This window comes from Cupressus sempervirens, chromosome 6 (genome assembly GCF_028749045.1).
Source record: "Cupressus sempervirens isolate cs-2001-9-10 chromosome 6, ASM2874904v1, whole genome shotgun sequence".
NCBI classification, from domain to species: Eukaryota; Viridiplantae; Streptophyta; class Pinopsida; order Cupressales; family Cupressaceae; genus Cupressus; species Cupressus sempervirens.
In genome coordinates this window covers 691,761,144-691,774,596 of record NC_143123.1, presented here as the reverse complement: position 1 = coordinate 691,774,596, position 13,453 = coordinate 691,761,144, and the positions used below count along the sequence as shown (strand labels likewise).

At 35.3% G+C, this 13,453-nt stretch overlaps 1 protein-coding gene across 2 annotated transcripts in view; it reads left to right on the top strand.

Annotated features, from left to right (window-relative positions):
* Positions 1-13,453, top strand: part of LOC149554085 (uncharacterized) — a 105,349-nt gene that overhangs the window by 36,543 nt on the left and 55,353 nt on the right. The window contains exons 4-9 of one of the 2 annotated variants that reach the window (XM_089789423.1): positions 9,178-9,250; positions 9,524-9,636; positions 9,744-9,881; positions 9,995-10,162; positions 10,302-10,339; positions 10,424-13,420. In XM_089789423.1, the coding sequence (XP_089645549.1) occupies positions 9,178-9,250; positions 9,524-9,636; positions 9,744-9,881; positions 9,995-10,162; positions 10,302-10,339; positions 10,424-13,420 (3,527 nt within the window). Of the gene's footprint in view, positions 1-9,177; positions 9,251-9,523; positions 9,637-9,743; positions 9,882-9,994; positions 10,163-10,295; positions 10,340-10,423; positions 13,421-13,453 lie in introns of both variants that reach the window. The other variant, XM_089789422.1, reaches the window with a different exon arrangement.

The window sequence follows — 13,453 nt, the reverse complement described above, 5'->3', positions numbered from 1 at the left end:
ACCAGTAAGCTTTTCCGACCTCTTAGGCTGAGGAGTAGAACCATCTTCCAAATCAGGACAATCATCATGACTTGGGCTGCTTGGATTGAAATCATCCCGATGTTGATCTAGGTCATCTCAAGGGAAATCTAGTGGTACAATATCATGCCTGGGAGATTCCACCTGATGAGGTTTAGAATCTTCAAAATCTCTCTCTTCATGTGAAGCAAATAGAAGAGTGACTCCCAAATTTCTTTTCTTCATAAGCTGATCCCTAGGATTGTGGATAGGAGAAGAGAGCACAAAGGGATTGCCTTCATCAAAAACCACATCTGTATTGAACGTGAGACGATTAGTGCTCACATCAATTGGTCGATGGGATTTATGATTGTCACAACACTTGTTGAAGGTTTTCCAAATGGGGTTACAATCAAAGCGGGCTTAAGCATGGAAGAAAACCATAGGTAAGCATGCTTGAGCTGGGGTAGTACTGGGATGCGTGACCTCTCGAAAGTTTCAGTGCTTGACTTCTATGAGCATCACCTAGATGCAATGTGTGCTAAGTGTTACATTCATTCTCATGGGAGATAGGTTCTTTTGAACCACTACTCATGAAACATGTTGAAGTATAGCTTCAGTCAAAGTAATACTGAACATTTGAATCTGGTTTTATGATTATATTGAAGGTAAGAATAGCAGATACATATACCTATATATATACACACACATATGTGCATGTGTATAGATATATATATGTGTGTGCAATTAATATTACTGCCTCCGATTCAGATCAGGCTCCACTTGTTGTTGAACATATTACTATCACCGATTCATATTGGCTTTGTTAAATTTAATAACCTGATAATCTCCAGGTCTGAAAGTGCAGACCGCACGTATTCTTCTCAGTCCTAAGTATCCACGAATGGCCTTTTGTATGTGTTCCCTCCTCTTCCATCTAGGCGGCGACTTTACTGAATAATTGTGATATTAAATAAGTAAACTAACACAATGTGTTAGTCACTAATTAATATTAGATTAGTTTGTATATCACCGGCTTTAGGAAGAGACATACAAACCGATTAAGGGAAGGGTCATGGCCTTTAAGGGTCATGTCTCCTTGTCTAGATACTTAGAGGGATAGTGATGCAGATTTGAAGGACACACAAACATATTCAGTCTGCTCCTCCAAGCATCATTATTCAGTAATCGATAGTGCTGAGATATTCTCTAATATCAGATCAAAAATCGACTATTCCTTCTTGTATCAGAATCAAAGAAATTAAGTGTTCTTCAAACATTTCACTCTAAGGCTATTTCCTCAAGAAAATTTTCATACTGTTCTACTTGCAGATTTATATAATTCTCAGATCAGGATTATAAGTATAAACTTCATCAATATTCAGAACTTAGAAGACCATTATCAGCATTCGACGAAGCGAATAGAAGTCTGATTTAAAGAAGTTGCAGAATCTTTACAGGGTTTTACACATTGGTTATAATCTGTATCAGGCGTGATTACCACTGCCGATCATTAACTTGGTAATGCATTATTATTAAAGGATAAACGAGTAGTTATGCCCACCTAGGGTCATGACCCTTTGGCCACATAGAGTCATGCCCCTACAGGGACATGAGTCTTTGTTGGATATATATTATCATTGCATCGGTGGGGACTAATCATATATCAATCACAAGTCATACATGCAGTCCCAGCGATCTTTCTATCTTGCAGATTATTGAAGAACAAATTATCAATCCTCATTCAAGTAGAAGATTCTCCAAGCATAGAATACTATTCAGAAGTTGAAGATCAGCAATCCACAATCTGAGATCAAGTAAGTAATCTGATTAATCACAGTCTGAAAATATAGTTTATTTCTATCAGAGATCCTATGCATTAACAATGTATCAGAGCTATCCTGATAAGAAACTCTATTATTCAGAATTTAATCTAAAATCTCAGATTTATAAAATTTAATGTTATCCTCAAAATCAAGATGGTTAATCATGTAAGATTAGAGGATAGACTTGAAGGAGCATAGATTAGAGGATAGACATAGCATCAAACAAATCCATTCCTGAAAATGATCCGGATAAAACGACATGGAAAAGACACATCAACAAGGCTATGAAAATTATTATAGACTCCCGTAAAGGATCATATTCTCCCTTCTATATCCAGTCTTAAAACTGCATTTGAGATGTTCTCTAGCATTAAGGACACTTTTGAAATCAATAATACAAGTAGATTGCTAACTTTAAAGCAAAATCTTCTATACATAAAGATGAATAATGGAGAGTCAATTACGTACTACTTTCTAAGAATTTTTGAATTAAAAGATCAACTTGCAGCAATTGAAAATCAAGTTGATGACAAAGAACTTAGCATGATAGCTTTAAGAGAACTTCCTCTATCTTGGGAAACCTTCATTCAGGGTCTAAGCTCCCGACCCAAACCTCCTAAGTTTGAATTACTCAAAAATGAATGCATTCATGAAGAATTAAGATTAGTTTCAAGAGAGGATTAAGCATAAATCAAGAGGGAGTCATTCAAGCTCTACATGCAAATTCAAACAAGAAAAGAAAATTCAAACATAGTAAGAAGGAATTTGACAAACCTTATAAGAAACGAGATTGGTCAAAAGTAAAATGCTTCAAATGTGACAAAATTGGTCACTCTCACAACTTCTACCCAGAATGAAAAAGGATTCAAGCAGCACTAGCAGAAGTCAAAGAGGAGAAAGAGGAAAAAGAAGAAATCCTTATATTTTATCTAGCTATCTCAAGTGAATTAAACTCAAGGAAAAACACTTGGATTATAGATAGTGGAGCATGTCGACATATTACAGGCTTTAGAGACAAATTTGAAAGCTTCTCAAAATACTCCTCAGAAGAAGTAACAATTGGAGATAATTCTACTCATCCGATTAAAGGTATTGGGTCTTGCTTAACTAATCTAAATTCAGGTATTACTCTCCAACTTAAAAATGTTTTATATGTACCTTGGCATAAAAAGAAATTTGGTCTCTATCTCTGGCCCTTGCTGATTAAGATAGAGTTCTATCTTGGCCAAAGAATTCTAACATCAAGAAAGCTATATCTGTTGGATTCAGAGGTGGAAGTTTATATAAACTTTGTAATCAACAAAATTTAGCCCTAAGTCATGAAACTTCAAATTCTTTTGAACTTTGGCATAGGAGATTAGAACATATTCATTTCCGTGCATTGTTATCAATAAGAAAAATTGTAAAAGGATTACCTAGTCTCAAATCTGATCACTTAGACATTTGCAAAGGATGTAACCTAGGCAAAAGCACCAAGCAATCCTTTCATAAAAGTATTCATAAATCAAATCTATACTTGAACTTATTCACATTGACCTATGTGGTCCTATGTTTGTACCATCTTTAAATGGGTGTCTCTATTATGTAAGCTTTATTGATGACTGTTCTCAAAGAAACTGGATCTACTTCCTCAAACAAAAGGAATTAAGGGAAGTATTATCAAAATTTAAAGAATTCAAAGCTCTAGTTGAAAATCAGTTAGGAAAGAAAATAAAAATACTAAATTCAGACAATGGAGGTGAATACATCTCTGAAATTTACAATTTTTTTTGCATTACTGTTGGGATTAAGAGGGAGTTTTCTGTACCATATAATCCTCAACAGAATGGAGTTGCAGAACGTAAAAATAGATCAATTATTGAATCAGCTAGAGCTTTGATTCACAACCAAAATCTCCATACTTCTTTTTGGGCTGAAGCATCTAACACTGCAATATACATTCAGAATAGATGTCCTCACTCAGTGTTAGGAAACACCACTCCTGAAGAAGTATTTACAGGCATCAAACTAGATTTAAGTCACCTAAGAATATTTGGGTGTGCTGTTTATATTCACATTCCTAAAGAGAAAATAACAAAACTAGAACCATCTGGAAAGAAGGGAATACTCATTGGATACAGTGAAACAACCAAAGGCTACAGGATCTATGTTTTGGGTCAAAGAAGAATTAAGATCAGTAGAGATGTTAAATTTGAAGAAGATATTGTCTTCAACCTTTCTAAGAACATTAATGAATCATATACAAAACCTGTCACTAAAATAGATGAAGATCACCTAGTAGAAAATGAGAGGGAGATTGATATTGAACCTCTTTCATCGACTATTTCAAATCTTGAGAATATTGAAAATGCTAACAATAAAAAGAGGCCACTTTGGGCTAGAAAAATGATAGAAGAGAATCATGTTGAACCTAATGAAGTAATCAGAGAAAGCAAGAGGACAAGAAATCAGTCTTGTTATGTAGCACTATTAACTGAACTTATCAAATCAGAACCTTCAAATGTTGAAGAAGCCTTATCAAGCAAACTTTGGAAAGAAGCAATGATTGAAGAATATAATTCAATACTAAAAAATGATGTATGGGATGTTGTACCTAGACCTAAAAACAAATCAGTTATTTCTTCTAAATGGCTTTTCAAAACCAACCATGCACTTGACGACAGCATTGAAAAATACAAAGCCAGATTTGTAGCATGCGGTTTCTCATAGAAAGAAGGTATTGATTATGAAAAAACATTTGCCCTAGTTGCTAGATACACATCTGTTAGGACTATCTTGGCAATAGCAAAAGGATGGAAAGTTCATCAATGGATGTTAAAACAACATTCTTAAACGGTGAAATTGAAGAAGCTTATATTGAGCAACCAAAAGGGTTCTTCACTCATGATAGAAAATCTTACGTGCTTAAGTTGAAGAAAGCACTATATGGTCTTAAACAAGCTCCCAGAGCATGGTATGAAAGAATAGACAACTATCTAACAAAGTTAGGGTACTCTAAGAATTAAGCTAATCCTAACTTATACTTCAAGATAGATGGTGATGACATGATTATTCTTGTATTATATGTTGATGATTTGTTGATAACAAGTGAAGAACATCTTATAAAGAAGTGCAAACAAGAACTAATAGCAGAGTTTGATATGAAAGATTTAGGTCTTCTCCACTAGTTCCTAGGACTAGAAGTTTGGCAAAAAGAGAACTACATTTTTCTAAATTAGGGAAAATATACTATTGATATTTTGACAAAATTTGGAATGATGGATTGTAAACCAGCTACTATTCCTATGGAAGTCATCCTGCACAAACCGAAGGATGATATGATTAACCCTGAATCTACGGATCCTACTCACTACAGGCAAATTATTGGATCCTTAATGTATTTGGTGAATACTCGTCCTGATATATGTTATGCTACTAACACCTTGAGCCATTCTGTTAAATCTGTAACTTGATCTCACATTGATCTGATTGCACAGATCATTCAGATCTATTCTTGCATGGTAGACCTATATATATATATATATATATATATATATATATATTGTTCTATTCTAGGCATGATCGGTGTCTCCCTTGGATTATGGTACTTAAGTTCTAACTTAACTAAGTCTTAGTTAGTTTGAATAACAAATAAGACTATTACTCCTTGAACGCCGATTATGAGAATAACAATAGGGCCGACCTAGATAGGGTCATGTCCCTTCAAGGGACATGCCCTTTGGTTACCTTGTTTATGTGGGGTATGGTTGTAGTTAAAGGACACATAAAGAACATAAAGTCTGCTCCTTTAAGCAAGTCTGCCCTATTTGAACACTTGCAGATATAAAAGATTTCAGAATAATAAATATATTATTGACATCTCTTCTCTCAAGTTTATAACAAGGAAGATCATCTTCAACAAGAATAGGAGAAGCTTTTATCTCAAATTAATCACATAGAATTTGTAGAAACTTTACAAGTTCATGTGTGCACCAAAGAAGGTACATCTAATGGCAGCTAAATATATCTTAAGATATCTAAAAGACACTTTTGGCATGGGAATTAGATATCATCAAGTAGAAATCAGTCTTCATGGATATTCAGATTTTGATTGGGCAAGCAGCTCTACTGATCATAAAAGTACTTTTGGATGTTGCTTCAGTCTTGGATCTGGGATGATTTCTTGGTTCAACAGAAAACAATCCTTAGTTGCATTAAGCTCTACTGAAGTAGAATACATAGCCTCTTCCTTGGGAGCCAAAGAAGCTGTATGGTTACAAAGGTTACTAGTTGATTTGTTTAAAAGGCCTTTGAAGCCCACTGTGATTCACTGCGATAATTAGGGTTGTATCAAACTTTCAACTAATCTAGTTTTTCACAATCGGTCTAAGCATATTGAAATTCCTTATCACTACATTAGAGATATGGTGGATCGAGGTGTTATCAAACTGGAGTACATCAGTACTAATGAGCAAACAACTGTTGTCTTTACCAAGCCTCTTGCTAAAGTGAAGTTGGAATACTTTAGAAGAAAACTTGGTATGATTAAATTGTAATATTGAATATTGAATTTAAATTTTCAATTTATATGTGTTTATGCTTCTATGGTTATTTAGTTGCATCAGATATGTAATGAAAGGTGACGATCTTTCATGGACATATATATTCAAAAGGTAATCTTTTGTAAGGTGAAGATCTTGCAAATGATAAGCCTGTTATCATGATGGTTTGTTCCGGTTATGCCAGAAGTCATTGATAACGAATGCATTATGATTACTCTAGATATTGTTTCAAACAATTAGAGATCATAATATATGTTATGATAGTGTTCATAGCATAGTGATTTTAATTATTTGACAAGTCACTATTTTAGAGTGTTAAAGTCAGATAATGTGTTATATACAAACATCCTGTATTCTTGTATCTATTAAGGTTCTCCCTTGCTAAGAGGGAGTGTTGAAGCATAGCTTCAGTCAAAGTAATACTGAACATCTGAATCTGATTTTATGATTATATTGAAGGTAAGAATAACAGATACATATACCCATATATATATATATATATATATATATATATATATATATATATATATATATATATATATATATATATATATATACACACACACGTATGTGCATATATATATATACACACACATATATATGTGTGTGTGTGCGCGCGCGCGCGCGCGTGCAATTAATATTATTGCCACCGATTCAGATCGGGCTCCACTTGTTGTTGAACATATTACTGTCACCGATTCATATTGAGTTTTATACATTGGTTATAACTTGAATCGGGCGTGATTGGTGCCGTTGATCATTAACTTGGTAATGCATTATTATTAAAGGATAAATGAGTAGTTATGCCCACGTAGGGTCATGACCCTATGCGGTCTTTGGCCATGTAGAGTCATGCCCCTATGGAGACATGACTCTTTGTTGGATATATAGGGACATGACCTTGTTGGATATATATTATCATTGCATTGGTGGGGACTAATCATATATCAATCGCAAGTCATATATGTTGGATATATAGGGACATGACTTCATTGGATATATATTATCATTACATCGGTGGGGACTAATCATATATCAATCACAAGTCATATATGCAGTCCCAATGATGACCGTGTAGAGTCATGACCCTACGTGGGCATAACTACTCGTTGGATATATATTATCATTGCATTGGTGGAGACTAATCATATATCAATCGCGAGTCATATATGCTGTCCCAGCGATCTTTCTTTCTTGCAGATTATTGAAGAACAAATTATCAATCCTCGTTCAAGTGGAAGATTCTCCAAGCATAGAATACTATTCTGAAGTTGAAGATCTGCAATCCACAATCTGAGATCAAATAAGTAATCCGATTAAAATCAGTCTGAAAATACAGTTTATTTCTATCAAAGATCCTATGCATTAACAAAACATGGGTCAATGAGTTTGAAAAACTACACAATTGAATCTTGGTAGCAATATCACAATTTGCCTTGTTGTGGAAAATACCTCCTAATTATTAATTTATGATTGTCACTGTAGATTGTAAACATCAAGCTCTAACCTTTGGAATCCAGTTTGGTCCTTTGTGCATCTAAAATCCAAGCATATGCTATGAAACTTAATACCTTTAGGAATATCAAGAGTGACATAATTATAATATCTGTATTCAATATGATGTATGAAGGAAATAACTTTATATAAGGTTTTGAGATGCATGAACCAAGATAACAAGAGGCCAAGAGAGGCTGATTGAGCCTCAAGGAATTTGAGGACCAACATGTAGGAGTAGTTGTGTCAAGAGAATTCATTAGTTTTCCTGAATACTACTTGATGTATACTTGTTGTCTGGAAGATGATTTTTCTTTTGGGGAGGATGATGTAGTCGGCATACAATGCCTATTGTTATGTTGATAATATTGGTTATCCATCAATGTATTAATTGTTTGTTGGTTGTCACTCTTGGGTAGTTGTAAGTGTTTGTTGGTTGATGGTTTTCTCTCTATTGGCAACCGTAGGGTCCTATAAATATGTTGTGTACTATGGAGTTGGATAAATTTTAATTCTTGGCTGACCACCTTTGGTCTTTTTCTCTGTAATGAATTCATGAGCTAATAATGATATGTTTTACTCCTATATCTGGTACACAATGCCACCCGAATTAATACTTCATGTATGTATTTTACCAGGTATAGCAGTAAACATTAGATTTAATAATTAAATACTAAAATGACTGATAAATCTTCCTCGAAATGAAACAACTTTATAATGACATAATTTCAAGAGCAAACGGAGGTCAAGAATGACATAATTGTAATATCTGTATTCAATATTTTGTATGAAGGAAATGACTTTATATAAGGCTTTCAGATGCATGAACCAAGTTAACAAGTGTCCAAGAGAGGTTGATGGAGCCTCAAGCAATTTGAGGACCAACATGTTGTACTTGTGTCAAGAGAATTCATCTTGATTGGGGATATGTGGCATCTAATTACTGTCAGTTAAAGTGTGAGTGAGGTAGAGGTGGCATGCACTCCCATCAATCAAGGAGATGGCGTGCATATCTTAGTTTACCAAAGTAAATAAATATAATTTGTTAGTAAACTTAAATACAAGGTGCAATAATAACCAATTATAGCAACAGAAAGAGATGAGAGAACAAGAGTCAAAGCATGATTAATGTTTCATTCATATTCATTCTCGTATTTTACATGTTGCTCTTTATATTGTGCATTGAAATGGTTGTTGATTATGATCTATTTATAGTATTAAATCACTGATCTTTGATAGACCAATGTTTCTAGCATGTTCTTTGGCGGTATGATTGGAAGTATCTAATTTTAGTTTAAGAGTGTACCTTTTTCTTGTAGGTTTTGACTGAAAGTGACAATCTACCATCCGAGTTAAAGAGCAAAACTGCAGAGGAGATCCGTGATCTTGGAAGTAAGACTCAAGTCTATCATGTTTTTAAATCTTTTTCAGATTGCCTGTTAACTTTCAGTTCTATAGACTGAAGACCATAATGTGACCATTTAAATTAGTTCAATTTATAATATCATGTCCATGTATGTATTCAGGAATACAGCTTTTTGTGCTTGTGTTTAGTATGATGTAATATGAGGATAATGTGAAATTGCAAGATTGTATCCGTAAGATTTTTTTAAGTATATTGTATGGTTTCAGGCTTCAACGACTGTTTGCTTTCTTTCTTTACAGTTCCATGCAGCGTGTATTATTTGTCATTTGATAAGTGTATCCTGGCCCCACAATCACAAACCCATCAAGGGGAAGCACAGGACTGCAAAGAAGTTAGTAACCTTTGCATCAAGGTAAACTTGTATCAGGAATATATCTGCTGTGTTATTTATATATAATAAATTCAAATGTTATCCTTTTGTTTATTTTTTAACAGATATCAAGATGATTCTCTTTCTAGGTGAATAAAGATTTTCAATCAAAGGAGTTTGAGGTGGATCTATATGGTCGCCTCAGTAAGAGCAGTCATCCACTTCATTTTCAATATCTCTTAAATGGAAGACATCTTGTAGCACATCTGTCAATGTTTGAACAAACTGTAAGAACAATGCCAAAATATTTGTGACAAGATTGCAATCTGGATGTGGTTTGGCTCTTGGTTTGGGCAGCATCAAATGGAGTATTATCTAAATATTAATGCAATCTGAGCAGGTCCACTATAGACAAGGACAAAAGATGCGACACAATATTGAGAAAGGAAAAGATAGTGTAGACAAGCTTGTGGATGGAAATACAACTGGGACTTTGATCAATACAGATAGATCCTCCGCGTTAGTGAAACCAACTACAAGTCGAGATTATTATTTACCTGGTTCAAAGGTAAGAATTGTAGATTGGACCATCTCGGAATCAAATTTTCCCTGGGATATTTTGTTTCAATGACAATACTTTCTTCTAACTTCTTTGTGGATTGTGTGTTGTGTGCCATGTAAATTTTCCTTCTTGTTACAAGGAGCAGGACCTGGTAGCCATAATCTCTCCAACTCGTGAGCTGAGGTGAGGAATTCTTTTGGCTGGTGTCTGAGGCAGACATTAGTAAATAGATTTAGGTTTTAAATTGAGTTATTTTTATGTGTTCAGGGAGGTAAGGGTTGCACTGATTTTTGTGGATCTACAAAGACAAATACAAACTTTTATAAAGCCAGGAAGTCCTTTGACTCCACCCTTTTCAAGAAGTGATAAGATTGGCAAGAGAGCTATAGAACAGGCTCAATTATGCAGCTCAAAAGGCCTCCCAAAATCCACAAAAATTAACAATTTATCTGAGGCCAAGACTCCAGAATGTACAAAGAAGAAGAGCATGATTAGTGGGAAATCAAAAGATTCAAAGTCTGAAGAAGAGTCTAGCAACTTTCAAACAGATAGGTTGAACACATGTAGTTCAACTGAGAAATCTGTAGATACTTCAAAATTTGATGAAACAATAAAGAAACCTTCAAAAAAGAAGAAGAAGAAGGGCAAAAATAAACTGAAACATAGTGGTGGTCACACCCAAGTTCCTATTTCGAAAGAGAGTTCAGAGGAAGCCTCTCTTGCATCTGGCTGTAATGTAACTAGCGCTTCTGGAAGTGGATATATTACAGTTAGGAATGGTGATGTCACAAGTATTCATAAAAATAACATAAAGAGTGCTAGGAATCCAGAGTTGTTCACCATTTTAAAAGGTGTAACTGCAGATGGACAGTTTTCATGTAATAATTCTGCTCCTATATCTCAAGAAACAAGTGCAGAGGAATTTTCAGCTTCCACACAAAATGCAATCTCAAACAAAGTTTTAGCTTCCCCACAAAATGAGACCTCAAATATACTGACTGACGCTATTGGTCGAAAATCTGATAATAGTAGAAAAACAAATAATCACGCAATTATATCTACAGAAGCATCACTGGATCATTATAGAGAAGTAAAAGGTATTATTGACTTCCAGACTGACTCCAGTGCTATATATGGTAATGGCTGTATTTATAATCCTATCAACAGTAAATTTGGATCTGTCAACAAGAGCAGAAGATCATCAGATTCCCATGGCACTGGCAATTGGACACACTTGACAAATACCAACCTAGATTTTCCTAAGAGCACTTGTAAAGCTGGTGACACTCCTAATGGACATTTACATGGTGGATATTCACGTGCTGGTAGTGATGGAGTCAATAATATTGAAACAGTTAATAATAATGACATAACTTCCACGGATAGTCATGATAAAAATAAGCATTTCCCTAAAGTTGGGAAAAGTAGAGAGTCTCAACCTGGTGATAAGAAATTTCAAGTTGCCAGAGGTAAGAGAGTTGCTGGAAATAACTTTGGATTGGTGAGCTGCTCAAGTGGAAGTACTGGTAGTTGTGGCATAGGAAGTGTGCAGAGCAGGTCTGGGAAGGAAAGCAACCAATCTGTCTGGCAGAAGGTGCAGAAGAATACTTTGAATGGTCATATTCAAGAGTCTGGGGATAGTGAATATAGGCAACTACCAACAACTTTGGATTCACATATTGTGTTGCCAACAGGCAACTTGAATTCAGATAAAACTTCTGCAGTCCAGGTTTCACCAAAATATTCTGGGGAATATGGCAATGTTTTATCCAAATATAGCAAACAGAAATCACATGATTTCTGGAATCGTAGAGATTCCCATGATCCCCCGACCAGGGTTAGAGTTAAAGAGGGCTCGAACAGATCTCAGCATATGAGAGATGACAATTCAGGATGGAGTCTGGATGGGGAGACTTTGCACATTACGCATAGAGATGCCACAAATACAGGGACAGATTTCGAAGAAATGAAGAAATGGTGCTGTTGCTCCGAGATATCCATCCAATCTCATCAGGAAGGAACTTTAGACTTATCATGCCAAACCAATCCTCTTAGAAGGTTTCCTGCTGAAGACAGCAACATTTCACATCAATATGCTGAAATGCATAACACTGACCAGAAGGATAAGTGGAAATCAAGTTCTGCACCATCCACACCATGTCAACATGGAGATGCATTACAACCAAACAGAGATCATTTCACTTTGGCAAACATTGGTGAAAATGATATTGATCAATGCTTTAACCTGCAACATGTTACCCAACAAAAAGTTCCGGTTGGAGCAATAAGTGCAGCAACGGTGATGGCTTGTATTCCCAATACAGGAGCATTGGATACCCAGCATATAGATATTGAACATAATGACCATGAGGGATCAAACGAAACCCATAAATTGCATGCAGCATCCAATATTGGATCAAAATCTACTGTATCAGTACAAGAAACTGATGATAGTAACCATGCAGGACAAATGAATTTGACGAATAATGAACATGTTATTGAGGTTTCTTGCAAATGCTCTTCTTGTATTAGCCTTCCTGCATCTTCTTCCAATGCAGAGTTCGAAAAGATGGCACAAGCCATTTCAGGTTCTATCCTTACTTCATATGAGTCTCAACTAGCTTCAGAAAGTATATTACATGCCCTTGGTGCTCCTCTTGCAGAATTTGAGAAAGTTCTTTATGCTGTATCACCTGAAATTAAGCCATCACTTTGTGCAGATAAGTGTAGCTCCTATTCTAGGAACCTAGGAATAACGAATTTGGTGTGCAGATGTCAAATTGCCGACATTCCACTTATAAACATCTGGCATTGGTTTGAGGAGGCTGGTAACTATGGTTTGGAAGTAAAGGCTGAGGAATTTGGACACACAGGGAGGTCTAGTATAGATGGTTTTTTCCGAGCTTATTTTGTACCTTATCTTTCAGGGATACAATTGTTTGGGTTCTCAGGATTATCTCAATCATTTTGTAAAGGCGCAGTTAACAGCGCAAAGCAGGAAACTAGTGAGAAAATAAATAAGGTTGAAGATTCATACCTTTCTCATTTTGCAAATCTTCCTATTCTTTCTACTCTTCTGCCAAAACCTTCTGCAGAAACGGCAACTGCACCTGTCTGCTCAGCTGATACTTCAAATATATCTTCCAATGCTGGAAATCATTCTTGCAGCACATTGTTCAAATATTCTGGCTATGGTGAAACAGAAATTCTTTTTGAGTTTTTTGAGTCTCAGTTGCCACAGCAGCGCAGACCGATGTTCCAGAAGTAAGTATCTATTGTGCCATGCTGTTTTTCGTG